Source organism: Hemicordylus capensis, chromosome 2 (assembly GCF_027244095.1).
Source record: "Hemicordylus capensis ecotype Gifberg chromosome 2, rHemCap1.1.pri, whole genome shotgun sequence".
NCBI lineage: Eukaryota > Metazoa > Chordata > Lepidosauria > Squamata > Cordylidae > Hemicordylus > Hemicordylus capensis.
This window is the reverse complement of record NC_069658.1, coordinates 267,757,666-267,781,860: the sequence shown is the minus strand read 5'-3', so window position 1 is coordinate 267,781,860 and position 24,195 is coordinate 267,757,666. Positions and strand designations below refer to the sequence as shown.

Below are 24,195 nucleotides of genomic sequence, written 5' to 3'. Positions count from 1 at the left end.
TATATATATATATATATATATATACACACACACACACACACACACACACACACACACACACACACACAGTTTAACCCATGCAGAGCATCTGCACGCTAGTACTTGATTGCTCCCCTCACCCCCTGCCACAACCCCCCTCACCTCAGAGGTCTCTCCACCCTCACCTGAGCCGCATTCCTGCTCATCCCTCCGGTTGCTTCCATCCCCCTCACCCCTCTTGGTCACGCCTCCATTCCTTTACTCCATCCCTCTCGGTCGCAGCTGCAGCGTTGCTGGCACCTATTGGCCAAGCTGCAGCCCCCATCCCCAGAGCCCTCTCTATCCTCACCCGAGCCCCACTCCTACTAGTTCCCACAGGAGCAGCGGCAGTTGACTGGGCCCTTCCTCGCTGCTGCCACTATGGCCAACTGTTCCCTCAGGCCGCTGACAGGCCTGGGCCCATCACTTGCCTGCCAGCCTCCCTCCGCCAATGGCCTCGGTAGCCCCAAACAGCAACAGTGGTTGACTGGGCCCTTCCTTGTTGCCAATAGGCACCACCATGGCCACTTGTTCCCCTCAGGCCACTGTCAGGCTCAGGCCCATCTCTCATCCTTCCTTCTTTCTCTCTCCCCTTCCCTCTTTCTTTCTTCCTTTCTCTCCCCCTTCCTGAGTTAACAGATATCATTCACCTTATTTCCTCATTTAATTCACACAATGGCAGCCTGCTTCTCCTGAAGGTGCTCTTTCCTCCCTTATGACGCCTCTTTTCGCAGATCCCTGCCCACTAGTCTATTTGTTTATATATTTATGAGAGAGAGAGGGAGAGATTTCTCTCCCCTACAGTCAAGAACATCTTCTGACCATTAACAGTTGCATTCCAACTGACCTTAACCATCACCAGCTCCTCTTCCCTGCCTGCATACAGAATCCCCACTGCCCAATCACCATGGTGCTTCTGCTTGTGAACTCTCGCAAGAGCTGCCACACATGGGTACACCTTAGAAAATTCTATACAGAGATAGATACTGCTTTATTTAATAAGTGTAAAATGGTGCACACTGGACAAAAATCCCAACATATACACTGATGGGGTCTGAGCTGCCAGTGATGAATCAAGAGAGAGGTCTTGTGGTCATAATGGACAGAAAAATGAAAATATCAATCCAATATATAGCAGTAATGACAAAGACAAATTCTGTACTAGGGATCATTAGAAAATAAAACTAATATTATAATGACATACAAATCTATGGTGGGGCCACATTTGGAATACTATGTACAGTTCTGGTCACTATATCTCAAAAAGGAATATTGTAGAACTGGAAAAAGTGCAGAAGAGGGCAAGCAAAATAATCAGAGAGGTGGAGAACCTTCCCTATGAGGAAAGGTTTCAGTGTTTGGGGCTGTTTAGAAAGAAATCAACTAAAGGAAGACACGATTGAAGATTATAAAATTATTCACGTTGTAGAGAAAGTGAATAGAGATATGTTTTTCTCCCTCTCACAGAACCCTAGAACCAGCGGTCATCCAATGAAAATGAATGACAGAAGATATAGGGCAATATAAATAGAAGTACAGAAGAAGTACTTATAGCACATAATCTATTAAATTCAATGCCAGAAGATGTGGTAATGGTCACTATCTTAGATAACCCTGATGAGAGAAATTCAGGGAGGACAAGTCTGTTCATGGGTACTAATCTTGATGGCTATTCACTGCTTCCAGGTTCAGAGGCAAGATGCCTCTGAAAACAAGTTGCATGGGAACAAAAATGGGAGAGGGGACAACCCTTCATCTCCTGCTTGTGGCTTCATCTCTTGTTTGTGGGCTTTCCAGAGGCATCTGGCTGGCCACTGTGGGAAAGGATGCTGGACTAGATAGGCCTTGGGCCTGATCTAGCAAGAATCTTCTTAGGTAGGATTTTATTCAAATAAGGAAGAAAGTTGTGCAACACTAAAAATTAAGGATGAGCAACTCAGTACAGTCATTGTGAAAGAGCTTATAAATAATCCTTGAATGAGAAGGCAACTCAGGAAGTGGTCCAAGGTACAACACTACACCCAGCTTTAAAGCACTTTTAAGAGAAAGAGTAGCAATGGTTTTTGATGTCACAGCCCTTTAAATGCTGCAGTACAAATTTATCCTCCAATATTCTATCCCTCTGAATTCAGCATTGCACATTCACAGAAGAGGCAGAGGATAATACAACACATTTCCACTAGCTTGTACTATAGTTTAAGTGACTAAGGTCACAATGCTTGTACCATCTGCAGCAGAGATGGCATATGAGGAGCAGCAAAAGGGACTGCTGAAGTTCCAGCAAAAATTGCACAACAGCTAACTTCCCTTTCATTGTCTGGAAGCCACTGAACAATTCTTTAGTGTACAATCCTGTCCCTGTGTTTTCCCATGCAAGCTAAAAAGAAATGAATGTCCTCGAAGCGTACAAATACATAACAGCTGCAGTGTTTAGGGGGGGAAATGAAGGAACATACTTCCCAATGGCAGAGAAATACATTACACAAACAAATCAGAAAGTGCTTTTGGAAATGGACAAATGATTACATTGCACTGCATTTCAGTGCTCAGTTTAAACAGGTCAATGTGACCGGCTTTTGTAAGAGTGAAAGAAAGGAGGCGTTTTAACCCCAAAAGATGAATCAAGTTAAATTATTGCTGGTTGTCAAGATTTGCCTCTCTCCCACATTCAGATTTCAATTGGTTACACTAAGATTTAGAATCAACAGTTTCCCCACAGCATAACCTGGTACTTTACGCTTTTAAATTAGTATGTCTTTTTGCTTAATCTTTACTATTTGGCCTGTTAATTTAAAGAGTCATCCTTTCATTGCCTCATAAGCAAAGGCTACTTTTAAACCCACAAGTATTCAAGTACAGTTTTGTAAGAAAAATTCTTACCTGCAAACTATTATTCAGCAAATCAAAGTCACTATATCTTCTTACAATCTGCAAAGACATAAAATTAGAGCTGATGCAACACTCCAACATAACTGTGCATGGGGCGGGGGGGGACTCCATTCTATAAACTCAAGCTACGCTTGTTGCATTTATCATAGCCTCAGAATTCTTCTACTGACATAGGCATTGTGGATACCTGCGACAGTTAGGCATACTAATTCAGGGGCTTCATAAGAAATATGGAGAAGAGCCATTATCACACTAAATGCAAGATCTCCTAAGAACACAGATGGATAGAGAAATCACGACAGCTCTATGCTATAATCACTTTATATGCCACCAAAACATCACTTGTTCAATTCCCCTGCCGAAACAACGTGCAAGGGGTTGCACTTTCCCAGTTATGTGGATAAGAAGTGGTTATTCTAAGAGCCGTTTCCAAAGGTTATCCAAAGAGCCATTTGGATAGGGCAGTGTATAAAATATAATTAATAAATAATACTAAAAATAAATCAATATTCTTATGTCTAAGTTTATATACAAATATTCTGCCAGATTTAAAACAGGAATAAGAACCTCATTTTTGACATTTCTGTTTTATTCAAATCCTTCACTATTCCCAGAAATCTTGGCATCATGACATCCTGTATCTCAGTGAGGTTCTAGACATTTCATCAGCATTTTCCATAACAAATATACAGAGTATGGACAGCACAGCTCAGTCAGCTGTATCCAACGTGAATATATGGATGTGCATCTTTCAGCACTCAAGAACAAATGCTATAAGATACATGTGCAGATTAAAAGAAGGAAACTGAAGAGACATAAAGGCCACAGTGCAAAGATGCTGAGGTGGTTGTGGGGAAGATAAAATGAAATACAGTCCCTAGAGAAGCAAAAGCTTGCGAAACGCAGGTTGCCCCACTGTGGAAGGAGAAAAGGTCAATCAGTACCACAGACAAGTCACACAGGCTCCCAGATTGCACCAATTAGAAGGTATAGGCCTGGGACTCAGCTGGCACTCTGCTTCTTAGCTCTATCAAGACAGACACTGGAAAGGGTCTGGCAATTGTCCATGCCTCCCTAGAAGACCAGCCTTATGCTTTAGATCAGAGAGAGATCTAAGAAGATCTAAAGAAACCAGGAAGAAATTCAGATAATCTGGCTGCACTTGCTTCACACACTAAACTGGCCTACTTAGCTTGAAAATGACGAGGAAGATCATTGACAGCTGGGTGGTCTTGTGGCAGTAGAAGGAGACTATCTTTATGCTGTAGTGGCATCAAGGCCACACCCAGTGACAGTTCAAGAAGCTACCTCCAAGTTGCCATTCAGGTCATGTGTACAATTTTGTTCTTGCAGCAGTCAGGTCTCATCAGTTCCCAAAATGAATGAATGAATGAATGAATGAATGTATGTATGTCAGTCAGTCAATCGATCAGTCGATCGATCAGTCGATCGATCGATAGATAGCACTGAGCAGCGAAGTCTTTCGCCCATTCCAAATTTAGGATCCTATTTACTAGCAAGTCACAGAAAATACTTCCACACAAATATAGATGCGCCAAATTTTACATATACACCAAACAATGCATGAAATAGGATTTAGTACATTTCAATATGACCCACTGGCCTAAAGAGGAGAGACATCTAAACACACACAGTCTGTTTGAACCAACCGAACTACCATTTTAAAAAGCGATACAGCAAAATACATCTCAAAATGCACCTTTTTAAAGGAGGACTTTTTAATGCTCCATTATTGTTTTGTTATATCTGGTAGGTTCTTTAGCTTTTTTTATAATTTTCCGTTTTAATTTGAACCTAATAATTGTGGTTTTTAATCTGACTTAAACAAAAATTAGTTAATTTTATTACTTTTATTGTATCTGTGTCTATCTTATTGTTGTGAGCCGCCCCGAGCAGTAGTGCACTGGAGGGGCGGAGTATAAATATTTTAAATAAATAAATAAATAAATGGGGCTGAAGACAAGAGACAACAAATAGCAACAATCCACCAGCTCTGGCACTTCAGAATCTCTCTCATTCAGGAAGGATTTGTGAGAGCACCACAAAGGTGCCACTGAAACTAATAAAAGCTGTACAGTAGCAATGGCTGGTGGACTGAACCTGATCACCAGAGACCGTCGAGGTACAGATGTTCAGGGAGCTTTCTGCTATATCGCCTGTATCCCAAAGAATGGATTGTGTTTTCTTGATTTAACTTACCTGCCAGCTATTTTCCATGGAGATCCCTCTTTGAACACGAATGATGTATTCCTAGGAATGGGAGGAGAAAACACAATTAGAAAGTAGAGCCACCACCAAGATAGAAGTTGCCAATTCAAATTCAGCACTTTTTAAATGGCAACATTTTACAAACAGTTTACAGTTTACATGGACAATTCTAGCCCATGAACTTCATCATCACACACTTCTACCATTCTCCAAGGCAAAATACAGGTCTGCCTCTTGCTCTTTACCCCTCTGTGCTGGTTTATTTCCTCCCACGACCTAATTTCTTCTTTGAATATTTTTTTCTATGTCCCACCCTATAAGTGATCAACTGCCCTCCTCCATCCACGGACTGAAAAACTTGGGGAAGCACCGCCTAATGAGATCATCAAGAGAGGTTCGTCTGCAGTTGCCACCGGCTTGTCTGGTGGCTACTCGGGGATGGGCCTTCTCCGCTGCTGCCCCAAAGCTTTGGAACGCGCTCCCTGCTGAAATAAGAACCTCCCCATCTCTGACAACTTTTTAAAAGTCTTTAAAGATGCACCTATTTACCCAGAATTTTAATTAAATATTGTTGTAACATTGTTTTAAAATTAAAATTGTTGTAATGTTTTCACTTTTACTATATTGTTTATTTTGTCTTAACCTCTGCTTTAAATTTTTTGTTATTCATTTTAACTAATGTTTTAACTTTTTGTTTGTTTGCTTGTTGTAAACCGCCCAGAGACGTGAGTTTGGGGTGGTATAGAAATATGTTAAAATAATAATAATAAAGATGATATCTGTAGAAATCAACATGAACATATACCTTTAAGTTAAGATTGCATTTAGCAGCTTTTCTCATGGTTCATTTGTACTCTAGCACTAAACCAGACATTGTCCCAGGGGCTAGGGAGCACTTCAAAGATGAGGTACAAACAAACATGGGGATTCTATACTAAAATTTCTATTTTAGGTTATGTCACTTGCACCAATCTCGTAAGGCCTCAGCATGCTATGTAGACTGTTATAGTTATAAGCACAAACTGTGCAACGTACAGATATCAGGTGTGCTAATTTAGCACACCAATAGAGGAGGGATTTTTACTCTTAAAAAAACACCCTTCGTTCTAGTCTAATGCCAGCTGGAGTGGAACCATATTATGTTTGTATCAAAATAGTCCTACTATAACTGCTATATAGTTGCTTGCCAACAGAACTGTACACATTTTTCAGGTACCTAAGTGCTTAAAGTATTTATTAAAATAGTGTGCACCCTACCTAGCCAAGAGAAAGAATACTCCCCAGAAGCCTAATTTGCAAGCAATTCCTTTGAATTATGGTGCCCTCCTAACCTCCTAACCTCGAGGGTCTCTAAGCTGCCTCCATTTTATTAATCTTTATTTCAAATTTCCAACACTGATCTCTTGAGCACACTCTGCACTTTAGAAAATAATATGCAAAGACAGATCTATGTGGAAATCTACCATTTAAAAAAAAAATTAGAGGGAAAAGTCCAGTTGCCATCATCCTTATCACTTGAAGCCTTTTCACATTACTACTGCAAGGAAGATGACAATGCTAAACCCCTCCTGTATTCTACCTCAGAGCCCTGTGGTTGTCTTTGCTCGCCAGGAGTTGACAACACACTTTACCTTTACTCTGTTATTGCTAGCAGTTAGGGAGCAAACTTTATTTCTAAAATTACGAGCCAAAAAGAAATCCTTAAATCTTTGGCAACAATATTTAAAATTTCATTTCATATAAGGTGCAGTATCCACTACATACTTAGCATGGAGCAGGAGGGGACCCTTTTGTTGGGAGGGGTATTTTTTGTATTCTGTTTGATTTGGGAGTGCAGGATGGAGTGCGTGAGGTTATGGGAAAAGACTATGGATGGAGGAGCTATACTCTGTGTGGCGTTTTGCATATTTTGGCAAAATCACTCAATACACTATTAACACAAAATGTTACACAAATTAGAAGAAAATCAGAATACAAGAAAATAGCAACTTCAGAAGCAGAACTTACCCCACCCCAAAAGCCCTGCAAAAGAGCAAGGTCTTTACAAGACTTCAGAAGACAAGCAGGGTGGTGGCCAGTCAGGCCTCTAACAGGAGGGATCTCCAGAATGTTGGGGCCACCACACAGAAAGCCCTGCTCTAACAGATGCCAACATTGCTTCCCAAAGCAAGGACACCTGGAGCAGGTGCATATGGGGGAAGGCAGTCCTTAAGGTACCTTGATCCCAAGCAATTTAGGACGTTAAAAAATAAATACCAGCCCCTTGAACTGGGTCCAGAAGCACACACTTAATCAACATAGCTCATAAAATGTTGGGATTATGTGCTCCCAGTGAGCAGTCCCAGCTAAAAGTTAAGATGCACCATTTTATAACAGCTGGAACCGGGACCAGTTGAGTAATAATCAGGAGGATACCAGTTCACTCAGCTTCACTTCTGCAACCCACCTCTTCTCTTATGATGAAGAAACCACCATGTTCAGAGCTACAGAACTCTTCAAGGCGTTCAGTACATGCAGCAGGACAGGCATACTCCACACATGGGAAACTGCCAGATTTACCACAGCGGGGCCTCCCATCAACTGGGGACCTACTGCATAGACCAGGGTTTCTTAACCTTGGGCCCCCAGATGTTTTTGGACTACAACTCCCATCATCCTCAGCCACAAAGGTCATATCTGGGGATGGTGGGAGCTGTAATCCAACAGCATCTGGGGGCCCAAGGTTAAGAAACTCTGGCACAGACTACTTAGAGAAATGGTTAAACACTATTAACAGCTTGAACACTATTTTCTCTGAGAAAGACTCCCTGATAATATCACTTCCTCAGACTTCTTTTTTTGTTTGTTTATTTACTGCCAACTCCCTTTCACAGCACCTTTTAAAATAGTGGCTCTTGCTGGTGTGTCCTTTGTGTCTTAAGACTGTGAACCCTTCTGGGACAGGGAAACATGTAAACTGCTGTGAGAAACTATTGGGGGGGGAGCACAGTGTATAAATATTCTCATACCTGCCAACATGTCCCTATGTTCTCATTCAGGTGAATGGGAAAATAGGGATATGTTGGCAGGCATGTAGTCTTGATAAAAAATATATACAGGGGGGAAACTCCAATTTTAGCTTTCTATGCCACATAGTGAAGCAACCCAATTTCATTCAGCAAACTATCAACAGTTTGCTTGGGGTTACAAGATGCCATACCTTTAAAAGCAGGTTTTCCATTTCAAGGAGGCAGCTACAATTTTATTCTTGATGACAGAAATCTCCAAGCCTCCAGCCCTTGCTCAAACTGGCTCACGGAAGCTGGATGTCCTCCCTGAAGGCAACCCTCCCAGTCTTTTCTGCAGAGCCACCAGAAAGAAAACTAGTTTTGCTCCATGAAAAACACATACACACCAGCCTTTGCACACTGCATGCAACTTGGGAGGCCAAGCAAGGAAATTTGGAAGGCAACACACAAAAACAAATTAGGAAGGACAAGAGAATGAAATTTGATAAGATGGAAATCACAAACAGAAGGATGAAGACAAAGAATTAATCCTGCTGGGACACATTACACAGAAGCCAAAGGGACTTTGAGGTAAGCAAGTCCTCAACCAAGGCCTCAGACAAACAGGAATTCTAGCACCAGTGAAACGGACACCTAGAGTTATTGCAAGTTCTCTAAACTGTGTACCAGGGCATGGTCTGAGGGCATCACAATATAGCCACCTTGCTGAAACTAAAGAGGTCTGCGTTTGATCAGTGCATGGATGGGTGACCATCTGGGAACCCCATGTACACTGCCTTGTGTTTTGTGATGACAGAAAGGAAAGCTCTAAGATAAAAGCCCTACACAGAATGCAGACACTAGGCTCTTCTGCTCATGGACACAACTGGAAGTAGACCACTGCACTCTTCTGCCCCCATCTGAAATCTTAATATAGGCCTACAGGGATGCATTCTTTTTTGAAGTTTATACACATACACGCAAATATGGGGATGGGGATGAAGCTCAGTGGCAGGACATCTGCTTTGCATGCAGCAAGTCCCAGGTTCAGCCCTTGGCATCTCCAGGTAGGGCTGAGAAAGACTCCTACCTGAAACCTTGGAAAGCCACTGCCAGTCAGTGTAGTCAAGACTGAGCTAGATGGACCAATGGTCTGATTTGGTATAAGACAGCTTCCTAGGTTCCTATGTCTATGCCTTCTACTTTGCTGTTCACCACAGTGTCTCTTTCCAGGAGCAGCGAATAAGAACATAGGAAGCTGCCATATACTGAGTCAGACTAGGGATGTGCACGGAACCATGGAAGCGTGGTCTGGCACTGGGGGGAGTGTGTCTTTAAGGGGGGGATAGCACTTCCCCCTCCGGCGCTGGACTTTAAAACGTTCTTGGGGCGGCAGAGTTCCTCCCTGCCGCCCCTGTACCCGTCATCGTCTTTAAAGTTAGCAAGCCGAAAAAGCTGGAGCCACGCGTGCGCCCTTCGCGGCAGGGGTGGTGGTGTAAGTGCTATCCCCCCCTTAAAGGCACACACACACACACCGCCGGACCAGCCGAATTCCAGATGGTCTGGAGGCCTTTTGTATGGCCCCGGACTGGTCCGTGCACACTCCTAAGTCAGACCATTGGTCTATCTAGCTCAGTATTGTCTTGACAGACTGACAGCGGCATCTCCAAGGTTGCAGGCAGGAATCTCTCTCAGCCCTACAAGTATTAAAAAGAGAACACCCGGACTACTTGAGAGATTTGTTATTCACACTTTAAAAATGGAAGGTTGAACCGGATCTATTTAAAGGATCCTCCTCAGTTAAGCAGCTAAGGAAAACAATTTATGGAGAGATTCTAAAAGTGGGTTTCTTAAAACCTGATTTAGAACGTAAACGCTACAAACACCGCACTTCACAGTACTTGTTGCAACCCGATCACCCTATCGCTCTCTTTAAAGAGAAAAAAGTCCCTTTCCATTTATGGGAAACAAGGTGGCGCTTATACCATCAAGTACTACCACTTAATGCAGCTAAGCCATGGCTCCCAGAGGACCAGCAAGAGTGCCCTAAAATCACTTGCAAACAGAAAGCTCGTAAGCTAGGTAAAACATACAGGGAAACCCACTCACATTTCTTAAAAGAGTGTGTGGTAGCCAAAGAGTGTGGCAGGGAGTAAGCAAGCTGTTAGAGTGGCCTGATTTGGAAAAACAGACTTGGGAAGAACTAACCTTGGGTTTGAGCGATAGAACCTCCTTTTGAGGTCCCAGAAAGAAACCTTCAAGGAAATGGGATGGAACGGGTGCCCTCATACTAGGGAACTGGAACGTTCCCCTTCTCGTAATCAGGTTAGTAAACCTGTATGTCATTTATGCAATGCTCCTGCATAGGAATAGGGAGGGAAGACGCAACCAAGAGGTTCACGCAGATGAGACAGTAAATCTCTTCTGGAAAAGTTTGTATGGTTATGTGCAAAAAGACAAGAGTATCTCTTCTAAACAGCAATGGGACAAATTGTGGAAATGGACGTCGGACGTAACGCCCCCCCCCATTACCTGATGTGCCTTGAAATCCCCCACCCCTGAGTTACAGTACTACCTGCATATACTTCATAACCTTGTGGGTTTCCAAATCCTTGTGTGTAAATCTTTGTAGATATATCATGTACAAACAGCCACTTTGTATATAATTGTGCTTTGGCAACATACTGTATGCTTTGGTAGTTTGTTGGTTCAATAAAAAAAATCTTCTCCTATAAAAAAAAAATCTTGTCCTATCTTGGAGATGCCAGGGAGGGAACTTGGAACCTTATGCTCTTCCCAGAGCAGCTCCATCCCCTGAGGGGAATATCTTACAGTGCTCACACATCAAGTCTCCCATTCATATGCATTTAGGCAGATATGTAGGAAAGAATGGAGAAAGAAAGGAAAGGTTTTGGGAGAGAAAGATGGAGTCAGAACAAACCAACTGTTCTATACAATTACTGTCCCAGTGACACAAATGAAGGATTTGTAGATCTTCATTCTAGACTAGCCATATCCTTTTTACCTTGTGGGTAGGAATTGCCACTAGCAGACAAGCCTGAGGCTTGTTTGTGGCTGTACCGTACTGCCAAACCAACTGCAAGACAGTGCCAATGTGTCAAGTTGCCAGTAAACATGTGGAATAACTATGGCATTACTGAGAATGCCTGCAGTTCCAAAAGGCCTCTGGAATCCAAGTGCAAATCCAGAAACTGCCTCTATCAGAGCAGGCTCTCCCCAGTTTTTACAAGCTTCCATTTAATTTGCACCCCAGGAAAAACAAATATATATTTTATTTTCCCACTGGATTCCAGACAAATTTGTGCCACGATTCAAGACACAGATTTGTGTCACATGTGTCCAGAACCCAGGAGGGAGGACATAGCATAAAAGCAGCTGGTTGCAAAAGGCTTAAGTACCCCACCATTGTTTATCTACTCAAAATACTCTCCACCATAAATGGCCTTTTGTTGTAGTAGTAGCAGCAGCAGCAGCAAGCCACCACCTCAGGTTTGTAGCACAGTTTGTTATTTGTACCTAAAAATATTGCACTAGACCACTATAGAACTATTTATTAGTTACATTTATATCCTGCTTCTCTGCTAAGAAAGGTTTCCAAAGCAGTTTATAATAAAAAAACATGCATACAAAATACATTTGAAATAAAACCAGAAAGAAAGAGAAGGGGGGACACAGTATAAAGCATATACTTTATGCTCCATTAAGACAATTAAACCACAAAAGACTTTCTAAAAAGGAAGGTCTTGGTCAGCCTCCTAAATACCGGGAAGGAAGCCTCCAGCTGAGCTTTCCTTGGCAAAGTGTTCCAAAAAAACAGGGTCCACAATGGAGAAAGTTTTCTGACTGGAACATAGGAAGCTGCCATATACCGAGTCAGACCATTGGTCTATCTAGCTCAGTATTTGTGGTGATGTGATTTTAAATTACTGTTCCTTTAAGGGGGTTGACTATGAGAACCAGCTGAAAAGGATCAGTGTATCTAATGTATAAAAGAGAGCAGAGAGCACAATGAGAAAGCAGTCTTGCCTTGGGCTTGACTGACCACTTGCTCAGCTCCTGATGGCTGTACTATAAGATACTGCTTATAATAAAGGACTTTTTGGACCCTATCTCTGGTGTGTCCTGGATACAACAGTATTGTCTACACTGACTGGCAGCGGCTTCTCCAGGGTTGCAGGCAGGAATCTCTCTCAGCCCTATCTTGGAGATGCCAGGGAGGGAACTTGGAACCAAGTGCTCTTCCCAGAGCGATCTCATCCCCTAAAGGGAATAATCTCCAGGGCTCACGTGTAGTCTCCCATTCATATGCAACCAGGACAGAGCCTGCTTAGCAAAGGGGACAAGTCATGCTTGCTACCAGAAGACCAGCTCTCCTCCCATAGACTGGTTGCCACCCATAAACCCTCAGAAGGTGAGGGCACACACATAACAATCTCTCTCCTACAGATAAGACGACACAGGAGAGCGTAGATGAGAGGAGCTGTTCATTCACATATCCGAGGCTCTAAAGGGTAAAACCAATACTTTGACTTGGGCCTAGAAACTCACCAATAGCCAGTGCAACTGTCTGAGACTTGAGAGCTATATGTTCTCTTTGGCTAGTGTAAGTCAGCAATATCGTTTGCCACATTCTGGACAAACATTTCAAAAGGTAGCCTTCATAGAATATTGAGAAGTCTAGTCTGGAGACAGGGCACATACTCTAATGGTTAGGTCTGCATTTCCTAGGAAAGCAATAGCCGCAGTCATTTCAATAAATGGTAGGTGTATACCAGCTTTTCTCCTGTATAAGCAGTTAGCTGTAACTAATTTTACAGTCAAACATGCTGTCAAAGAAAAAAGACAGTTGTAGTTACATGTTACACCAAGTTCATGTATTTTAGCCTGGCAGAAGACTGGCAGAATTCTAGCATAAAACCTTTGTGGATTTCTCCCCCCCATGACATTTATTTCTCCACACCCGATAGGCATGCATGCCACATACAATTATGTGGGATTCAATTTCCTGGTTTGTGTGACAAACCCCTTCTAACCAGTTACTTAAGAAGATAAGAAGATCCTTGCTCGGTCAGACCCAGTGCCTATGTAGTCCAGCATCTTGTTTCCCACAGCAGCCCGTTAGATGCCTCTGCGAAGCCCACCAGCTGGAGATGAAGGCACATCCCCTCTTCTCTCATTGCTCCCCTGCAACTAGGATTCAGAGGCATACTGCCCCGAGCCTGAAGGGATCATACAGCCACCAAAATTAGTAGCCACTGAGACGTGTCCTCCATGAATTGGTCTGATCCCGTTTTAAAGCCATCCAAGCTGGTGGCCATCCCCACATCCTGTCCCAACAAATCCTATAGGCCAATTATGCACTGCAGTTCAGCAGTTCCATTGGCTGGACAGAACAAGGTCTAATATGCCAATTAGGCTGCTAATGTTCAAAAACTAAGAGTCAGTCTCCAAACCTTGGAAAGCATAACATTTGGGGACAATAATGTGTATTTATTATTTTTCGATGAAAACTGCTTTGAGCACTTTTGTTGAAAAGTGGTATATATTTGTAGTAGTATTTAGGAAACAGTGCCACATTCTTCTCAGGGAACTGTGCAGCCACAAGGTCTTAACATTTTAAAATGAAAACGTGATTTGCAGAACTCAGTTGAGCACACACACCACTTAATATGGCTTCAGTGACTATATGTTGCCTTGCTACTATTAAAGAAATCTGTCATTTATATTTAATTTAAGGAAAGACCTACATCAAAGACAGCCTCTGCCATGCACTGCATTCTTGCCCTCACTTAGTTTCACTATTCAGATAGCAGAAAGGTCACATAGAGTGGCCACTGCCATGCCATATATAAAAAACATTTTCTATGAAATTTTATTTACTTTACATTTTATATCCCGCTCTTCCTCCAAGGAGCCCAAGCGGTGTACTACATTACTTAGGTTTCTCCTCTCAACAACCCTGTGAAGTAGGTTAGGCTGAGAGAGAAGTGACTGGCCCAGAGTCACCCAACAAATATCATGGCTGAATGGGGATTTGAACTCGGGTCTCCCCGGTCCTAGTCCCGCACTCTAACCACTACACCACACTAGCTGGTGTAGTATCCCTGTGCAATTTTCTTGATGATTGCCTAATAATGGGATAAAGAATGTAAGCACAGCTGAATGCTGCTGAGACGTCACAGGCATGGCCCAACAACATTCTAGCTTCATTGTGCACGCCTGATTAAAAGAATAAATTGCTACTTGAACTTTCCCCAACATGTACTAGCAAAATGGAAATACAAAGATCAAGGCTCTCTCCCACAGGCACCTACCCACCCACCCCCTTTTAACAACACCTACACATCAAAGACTAGTCCCAACAGTATTTGGATAGGAAAAGTGCTTTTAAAGGCTTGTTGTTGGAGGAAACTGGAGCCTATCTCTCTCTAACAATCCAAAGCAGGGTGAAGAGACTCACTTCAACTTTTGCTTGTATTTATGTCTTTTAGGACTGCAATAAAGTTTACAGCTATCCTTCAATGACCAATAATATAAAGTTTGTTGAAATGCCTTTTTCAAAAGGAAGAAGGTACTTAGAAGTCAGACAAGAGACTCTAGTGGCTGGATGTAAACTAGTTTCATACAGTTTACTTCAAAGGAATTACATCAATTTAAATCCAAGTTATCTGGTTTAACTCATATTTCATGTATCAACCAAAGTTCCAACTAAGCAAATTATGTAGTCCAGGTAGTCCAGTTTCATGTATTCATATATTGATTGAAATAATACTTTGGAAGATTCAATTTACATTTCCCATTTTACCAGATGAGTCTGCCAAGAAAAGACTGTGTGGGTTTGTCAGGTATGTGGGGCTTGCAAAGTATCTAAAGGACTGCTTTCTCCCACATAAAAACCCACCTAAATTTTACAATAATCTGCAGAGATCCTTCTCCAAGTCCCTCCTACACACACACACCCCATCAGAGGCAAGACAGATAGTGATCAGAGTTTGGGCCTTGAAAAGTGGTTGCACCTTCACTCAGAAATCCTCTCCCCAGGGCACCTCACCTGGTGCCTTGTTGTCCTTTCAGTGCCAAGTAAACATTTTTTTAATTTGCCAAGCTTTTTAGATCTTCTGTGTTTTTAAGCTGATAATTGTAGTTTGCTATGTGCTGAGGCTGTCAGATACTGTTGGGTTTATTAAAAACGTTTTTTAATTATTGTTCTTCTGTTGTTAACAACTCTAAAAGGTTATTTGACTCAAGAGCAGGAAGACACATTTGTTGAATATGTCAGCATTCAGTGTGAACTGAAGACACATTTATTCACCTGGGCTTTTAATTAGATTTATAGTTTTAATATTTTTAATATTGAGTTTTTAATGTTTTCAATGTTTTCAATGATTTTAATCGTTAATTGATTTGATGTTTTGAAATGATTTTAATTGTAAACTGCCCAGAGACAGAAGTTTTGGGTGGTATAGAAATATTTTAAATAAAATAAATAAATAAAGATAATAAGTTCCTGTAATTAATAAATACATCTATGAAAATGACTCAGGCATTTTCTTCAGCCCACCTGACTGTGCTAATCACATTTGGCAGACTGAATTCTGAATGGAAAAAGCTTATTCTCTTCCAGTTTTCTAAGGCTTCCTTTATCAATTAAAAGGTAAAAGTGTGCCATCAAGTCGATTTCTACTCCTGGCGCCCACAGAGCCCTGTGGTTTTCTTTTGGTAGAATACAGAAGGGGTTTACCATTGCCTCCTCCACCAATTACCTGGAGGCAATTGTTGCTTGAGGTAGGCTAATGGGAAAATAGTTATTTACAAGTCTAGGACACGGAGCTCATAAGTATAACTGGTCAAGCTATGCCTTTTAAAAACCATTTTTGGAGGGGAGAGAAGAGAAAGGAAGCACAGATTAGTGTTGCCAATTTACTTATAATGTTCATGTATTAATTGTAAACTTAGTTCTGGGTACTGGACATTTGTCAATAATCTAGTTGCAGCTCTTGCCAAAGACCAAGAATACCTGGCTCCTGGTGCCAAGCAACTTAGGTATATAAACAAAGAATAGGACTAAGCCTAAAACAGGTCTGAAGATTAACTCTCTCATAAGTTATACACTGTTAATGCTCCATATTTCCTCAAGCGGTGGAAAGTCCAGGAGCAGTTTTCTTTGGACAAGAGAGCACTGGCAATTTATGGCATAAATAAGGCATAATATTTGCCTTCATGAACTATATCAGCAAAGCAGAATGGAAGGAAATGGTTTCCTGAAACAGGCAGCACAGCTGCTGATCTTGCAGCAGATTTCTGAAGGGAGCAACTGAAGCTTCAGACAACGCACAGCTCTGTGCATTCCTAACTGCAAAACTGCCTTATTTTCTTATACCACATACAACATGCAAAGCATTAGTCTCACCCATTCCATAGTTAAATTGCCCATTTAGGAAATGGTCTTCAGTTATTCAAAACACTCCTATTGAGAAAACATCAAATTATCATCCCTGAATTAGCAACCTATCAGGTTAACAAAGGAAGGTCACCCATAATAATACATATTGACTGTGCCCAAATCAGCGTGACTCCTGGCGACCACAGAGCCATGTGGTTTTCTTGGTAGAATGCAGGAGGGGTTTACCATTGCCAGTGCGATTATGCTTTTCAGCATCTTATATCGCTGCTGCCCGATATAGGTGTTTCCCATAGTCTGGGAAACATACCAGCAGGGATTTGAACTGACAGCCTCTTGCTCCCTAGGCAAGTTACTTCCCCCCCTCGCATCAAAACAGATTGAAGCCAGAATTGTTCCAGACTGTATAGCAAGTCATTCTTGGTAACAATTGTGTTACAATAAATGTAGTTTACCTTGGCGCCAGAACTGTGAACAGGGCAACTTTTTTGAATGCTGCCTATTACCCTGCCACTGACTAAAATGAGAAGAATCAAGCCCTATGGCAAAAAAACCATGCATTTCTATGGGGGTTTCGTATGATAAAATCCATCATTAAACTACAGTGGCCACTGTGTCGACACAATGCAGCATTACACTTCCTGCATTTGTAGCCTGTGATCTTGGAGCAGACTTGTTTTTGGTGTTGTTGTTTTTAAGCCAGTATTTAAGCTGCAACCTCCGTAATTGGTGAACAAAAAGAGGGTTGGGTTTTTGTTTGATTTTCCCCTTAACAAGCCTGGAAGCTAGTAAAGCAATATACCTCTGAATATTAGGTGGTGGAGTTTTGCCCATGTCCTGCTTGCAAGTTTCCCAGAAGCTCCGGCCAACCACCGATGGGAACAGAATATTAGTAGACTAGATAAAATATTGGTCTGATCCAAAGCAAAGCAGTTTTTATTATCCCCAAGTCAAAAATATCCCCACTGGAACACCCCATACCACAAATTGAGATCTTCTTATCATTCCCCTTTCCCCAAGTAAGTCAGACTTCAATCTAGTACTGCCGACCTGAGTCCTCATCCTAACCTCACTCCTACCACCACCACTCACAATGCATCCCACTGTGGCGTGCTCACAGTACCTCCTACCTCTATTACTACTACGTCTACTGTGAATATTTATATACGGCTCTTCAATCAAAGTTGAAGATGGTCCCCTCCCCTGACCTCAAAGGGCTCGCAATCTAAAAAGAAACATAAGGCAGATACCAGCAATAGCCACCGGAGGGATGCTGTGCTGGGGCTGGATTAGGGCCAGTTGCTCTCCCTCTGCTATTAAATCACCACTTTAAAAAGGTGTCTCTTTGCTCAGTTAGCAGGGGTCTGCTAACTGCTATTAGTTCCAAGCCCCCCCCCCCCATCTACCATGTTCTATAAAGCACCTCATACAGCTACTTTCTAGGAAAGAGGTGACAGAAATCACATCTGCTTGGAAACATCCCTTTGCCCAAAATCCTTCCCTCCCAATTCTCAGCATCACAGGAATGCCTCCTGCAAGTTCTCAGGGGAGCTTCCAAATATCCCAGTTTAATGTGTTTTATGGCTGTTTTGCTTTCTATCTACCTCCTATCTCTCCTCCAAAGAGCTTAGGGTGTCTGTGTCCACTTTTTATCCTAAAAAGGTTTAGGCCAAAGCCCTGTTCAGACATTATGTTCAACACATGTATACTCTGTACAGAGCGCGCACACATACAAACCTGTATGCACATACAATTATTCATATCAGGGGTGTCGCTATAGTTGAGCAGAAGGGTTCAAAGAACCTGGGCCCCCCAGCTCCACTCCTCCCTCCCTCATTATCTCCCTCACTCCCAGGGGCCACCAGGGAGAGGGGCGAACACAGGCCCCTTCTCCCCTAGCTATGCTCCTGATTCACATGTTCAACCCACATACAATGTTTTAAGTAGTATACACCCTACATTTGAGGGGGGCTGTAACCAGGTTCACTTTCTAAGGAATACACATTCACTCAGAAACATGAACTCTGTAAATACATTTACGCTCACACAACATGATACCCAGAAACACACACTCTCTCTCTCTCTCTCTCCCTCCCTTCAGACATTACACTGTGTTTGGATGTGAACACACGTCTTCCCAGTTTATGTCCGACACACTAACCACTACATCACACTGCTTCTCAGTCGGGCTTACCAGCTCCGACACTGGAAGGCTATACCAGAGCTGACCGCCCCCACCGCAGCACAAATTACTCTGGATGATGACAGCGATGATGATTTCCACTAAGGCATGCCTCCCTCCCCCATGAGGACTCCTTCACTCCCCAGCCTCGTGCCCAGAAGCCCCCCAAGCAGTGTACTCAGACACCCTTAAACCTTCGGGAAAGGGGCTCTTCTTATCTTGCTTCCTTCCTCCTCCCCAAACTCGGTGTGTTTTCAAGCCAGCATCTTGGATTCCGCATGCCTCTCCCCGCCCATCCCGGGGTGCCCTCACTCTCCTATTGCCTGTGGACCTCGCTCTCACGCAAATGATAAAAGATAGGCACAGCCCCCCGCAAGCGCCGCCGCCCACAGCTCCACACTTCCCCCCGTCCCTTTGCGGCCGCCCTGTCCCCTCGTTGCAAGCAGCTCCTGCCTAGCCGGGCTCGGCCTGCTCCTGGTGCCCCTTGCTGCTGCCGCCTCCTCCTCCCCCGGGCCGTCGGCGCTGCCTTCGCCCGCCTGCCTGCCCGCCTGCCTCTTTCCCCCGCTTCTCGACGCACCGTGTGGGAATGCAAGCTCTGGCTCGCCTCGATCACCGCTGTCAGAGGCACCGTGTCGTCCAGCAGCACTTTGCCAGCCGGCGGCTTCTCCATGAAGGCCATGCTGAGCTGGGGCAGGAGGAGAGGAAGCCCGGCTCTCCGCGCCTCACCCGGTGGCTCCCTCCAGCCCCGAGACGCTTCGGCTGCTGTCAACACAGGAGCAGCCAACCAGTCGGGGGAAGGCGGCCTCCTCTGGGTCTTAAAGCCCGGAGGGTGCTCAGCCTTGATCCGCTTCTCCGCAGCCCCCTTCTAGTATCCACGGCGGGTGGCTCTAGCCAGGCCGGGCCGGCCTGACCAACCGGGCCTGCGAGGAAAAAAGAGAGAGGCTGGAGCCAGATTCTGTATGCAGGGCAGGAGGCGGAGAAAAAGAAGAGTATGGCTTGCAGCCAATCCCCTCCCTTCGCTCCCAAACGAAAGTAAAGTGTGCCGTCAAGTCGATTTCGACTCCGGACACCCTGTGGTTTTCTCTGGTAGAATACAGGAGGGGTTTATCATTGCCTTCTCCAGCACAGTGTGAGATGATGTCTTCCAGCATCTTCCTATATAGCTGCTGCCCAATATAGTACCAGTGAAGATTCGAACCGGCAACCTTCTGCCTGCTAACTCGCTAAAAACAACACAGGGTCTTGTGGCATCAGGCACCTTAAACACTAATGGATGTATTGTAGCATAAACTTTCATGGATTACCCACTACTAGTCTATTTACTACTGTTGTAGGATTTATATGTGTAGTTGATTACTATCCTATAGGGTACTACTCTACACAATACATATTCCTTACATCCACGATGACAAATACAATACATACCAAACCTCACAATCTGGTAATACCTTTATTAGGACCAACCAAAATACCACAAAAGTTTCTTATTCTATGCGTTTAGCTGAATGGGATTTACTTCTAGGTAAACTTGTTTAGGATTGCACTGTGACTATCCTACAGACTGCCATATGCATGTTACACTGTTCTATGTGCTGGATATTGCCTTTGTACTCTATTAATTACCCGATGATAGTGTTCCTTCACAGCATCTGTACTACTGACACTCAATAACAGTAACATTCCTGCCTTGCACAGGGTACTTAAATCATTTCCCACCTGCATCTCTCATAACTATAAGGATTACAATGAGAAGAATCATAGTATACATTCCATTTTAACCATAGTTCTGTTTGCCACACATCATAAATCTACATAACAGTAAGGTTGAAGGTTAATCTTAAAATGGAATTAATCTACGTGGAGTGGTTCGGACTATGTGCCTTTAAACATGAGTTGAAAAGGTGGATTTGTGATTATATAACTGGGCAGTAAAAGGGTGTTAAAAGTGTAACATAACTGTGTTAAATTATCTTGAGCAAGCTCTTCCGGCCATATCCACAATATCAAGCCCTTGTACTCCACTTTAACTAATACATTGGAGGCCTAACTTCAGAATGATGTGGCTGAATATGTTATTTCCCCCTTTTATACAATTTCAATATTTTTCTAAACGTCGGAATGTTTCAGACTGTGCTTTAGATTTTTCCTTCCACTTTGAAAATGTGTGCTGAACTCAGTCCTGGCAGCATGCCATTTTTATCTCAAGGCAGGCTCCCAGTTCTTCCCTCAGGAACCAAAACCACTTTCAACAGGATCCTCTGGAAGAGTTACATATGAGTAAACAAAGCTTGCATTCTGCAAGCATATAGATACATCATGGTTGCTAGTGTGCTGGTTCTCCTCTCCCAATCCAAACCTGGTTTAATTCTGTGCCATATAGGGCCTGGCTGGTTCCAAGCTGGAGCACATGGCCAAATCCTGTACACATTTGTGTAAAGGTCCCACTAAGCATGTGACTTTACTTGGTTGGTTAGCATAAGCAAGCTAAGTTATACAATTTTTAGAGTTTACACGCAGAAGAGAATGAGGGAGGAGCATTCATTCTCCCCATCCTTCCTTACCACTACAAAACCTATTGCACAGCAGAACACTTATGAATGATTTATATACTGACAACAATCGCAGTGGAAACTGACTGGAGAGGTGTTGCTCTGGCAGCAGAGGGCTGAACAAAGTCTGAAGAAATGAAACTGCAAAGTGAAAAATTAGAGACAGTGGAAAGGAAAGTGAAAGTATAGTGTGTTCAATGCTAAAGTCATACCAGAAACAACCACCAGACGGGTTTGTAGTGAATGAATGAATGGAGTGATCACACCAGTGAAACATCACTGACACTCTCACTTACATCCAGACTTTAATGTACTATGGTCACGATCAAGTCATGACTAGGATGCATTTAAATTAACAGGAGTTAATTTAACATCATTATATAATCATTTAAACTCCTGTTTAAATTAACAGGAGTTAATTTAACACCAGTCATTACTAAGATCATTTAAATTAACAAGTTAGCCATGACTAACTTGTTTCATTGATTTAAATGGTGCTTAGTCTGGATCATGCCCTATGATCCTATAAATCTTCCTTCAGATTTGCTCCTCAAAATCCACCTTTTCCATTAAACCTATGGTTTAATCCCTTCATTTGAGTCTTCATTTCCAGCCAAAGCAAACTAAATACATTAAGCTGTTTTCCTCATTTATTCATCACATTACCTCTCCCTGACTTCACATAGAGACGTGGTCTTTTTCTTCACATTACGCTGAGGAGCACCATGTTCAGTGACACTGTTATATAAATTACTGCTTTAGCTACTGGTTTTGTGGTAGCAGGCAGGGATGTGCATGAACATGGGCAGGGTTTGAAGTTCGAAGCCAGTGGGGGTGCCACTTTAAGGGCAGGGGAGGGTGCACTTACCCCTTCCCTCACTCCCCCCCCCGCCCGCTGACACTCATTTCCCATAAAAGCCTTCAGGGCAGCAGTGTACCTCCCTGCCATCCCTCTCTTCGGCCGGAAGTGGCTGGAAGTACCGGGTGCACATGCATGTCAGACGGGCGCATGCACATGCGCACCCGGTAGGTTCCATCCGAAGAGGGGGAAAGGACAGCAGGGAGGACACTGCCACCCCAAAGGATTTTATGGAAAACGAGCTCTGGCGGGGGAAAAGCGGAGGGAGGGGTAAGTGCACCCTCCCCCACCCTTAAAGTGGCACCCCACCCCCTCCCAGTTCCATGTACATCCCTAGTATCAAGCAGCTGGTCTTGTGGTAGGAAGCATGACTTGTCCTCTTAGCTAAGCAGGGTCCACCCTGGTTGCATTTGAATGGGAGACCACATGTGAGCACTGTAAGATATTCCCCTCAGGGGATGGGGCCACTCTGGGAAGAGCAGAAGGTTTCAAGTTCCCTCTCCAGCTTCTCCAAGATGGGGCTGAGAGAGATTCCTGCCTGCAACCTTGGAGAAGCCGCTGCCAGTCTGTGTAGAGACAATACTGAGCTAGATAATCCAATGGTCTGCCTCTGTATACGGCAGCTTCCTATGCTCCTAGTTCCAATCTTCTTCATTTCTGCGCTCTTCAGTGTAAACATGGGTTCCTCACACACATTGATGGAGAAAAAGGTTTTTTGGCAAGGACCTACAGGTAACCTCATTTACCATACACACCTGGGACTGAATAAAGAGTGTACCTGAAGCCATCCAGCTATCTCTTATCTGTAGCCTCGGATGTCTTCTCACAATTTGTACAAACACACAACTGTTTTATGCACGCCTGGCCATGCATGCACCTACCACATACAGTGGTCCCTCTACTTACGAAATTAATCCGTTCCGAATGCACATTTGTAAGTCGAAAAGTTCATAAGTCGAAAAGCGGTTTCCCATAGGAATGCATTGGGAACGGATTAATGCGTTCCGGAGCCTAGAAAAAAGACCCAGACCCCCAGTAAGGCTTGCAAACTGCACAGGAACATTTCTTTTCAAGAATAAACAGGCAGTAAACAGGCAGGCAAGTCAAGGAAACTGCATGTAAAATTCGTAAGTCGAGGAAACCCCATCTAAAAATTTGTAAGTCGAAAAAACCGCATCTAAAACCGGATCTAAAACTGCCGTTTGTAACTCAAAAAATACTTATGTCGAGTAGTTCGTAAGTCAAGGGACCACTGTATTAAGCTTCCTCTTCCTATTTTGTTATCTTCTCCTAGGTAACTAAACTGTCAATGCTTGGGACAGTCTCCCTTCTCTGTTCATAGAAACTTCTCTTCCTCCTCCTGCAATACCTTTTCTGAATAACAACAGCCAGTGTCAACATCACTGGGCAGTTGCCAAGGGCAATTAGTTCTCCAGAAGGGCCCACAGTTGATCCCTCAGATCTTTGCCTATAACCTTTATAAGGACAGAACTATTCTGTTGGGGCCCACCCAGGTAGGAAGGGGCCCAAGGGGGCAGTTTGCTAAGGAACCCTTGAAATGTGGAGCCAGCCACCCCTGACCCGACCTACCTCACACTACCCATTAATGCATTACTACTTGACTATTAGTAGACTTTTAGTGACATTTGTCCACTGTTACTGATTCTCTCATCAAGAAACTCCCAATATGCTTCTGAAAAACTGCAGGGTTGCCCAGAATACAATCTGAAAACCACCAATCAAAATTCTGGGAAGATAATATCTATACAAGGGTGACCCAAGGTATTGTGGTGCCTGAGGCCCTTAGCCAGCCTAAACATTTAGCAGGGGTGGGGGTGTCACTAAAGAAGTGGGCAACTTATCTAGCCCGATCAGTCCTAAGCGCAAGTAACATTCAGTGATTTAAAATTTGTTTGAAATTATTTAGATGGGTAGAGAAAAATGTGAGTGGCAATCCCCTCCAAACCCTTGCCCCAGCTGCAGATCTGCAAGATACCAAATGCTGCCTTGCCCCATGCCCTGGATGTGGCCAACCCCCTTTTAAAACCAACCCTTCCAAA

The 24,195-nt window shown here is 43.4% G+C and overlaps 1 protein-coding gene across 14 annotated transcripts in view; it reads right to left on the bottom strand.

Annotated features, from left to right (window-relative positions):
• The window catches only part of PXK (PX domain containing serine/threonine kinase like), an 84,282-nt gene extending 64,602 nt beyond the window's left edge, over nucleotides 1-19,680 (bottom strand). For 4 of the 14 annotated variants that reach the window (XM_053288250.1, XM_053288253.1, XM_053288251.1 and 1 more), the window contains exons 1-3: nucleotides 19,305-19,679; nucleotides 5,128-5,178; nucleotides 2,899-2,946 (exon numbers count right to left, since the gene is read on the bottom strand). In XM_053288250.1, coding sequence (XP_053144225.1) covers nucleotides 2,899-2,946; nucleotides 5,128-5,178; nucleotides 19,305-19,406 — 201 coding nt within the window. In that variant the 5' untranslated portion in view covers nucleotides 19,407-19,679. Of the gene's footprint in view, nucleotides 1-2,898; nucleotides 2,947-5,127; nucleotides 5,179-17,347; nucleotides 17,367-18,921; nucleotides 19,134-19,304 lie in introns of those variants that run through there. The other 10 variants (XM_053288239.1, XM_053288248.1, XM_053288247.1 and 7 more) reach the window with 7 other exon arrangements.
• Nucleotides 19,681-24,195: the final 4,515 nt, after the last annotated feature.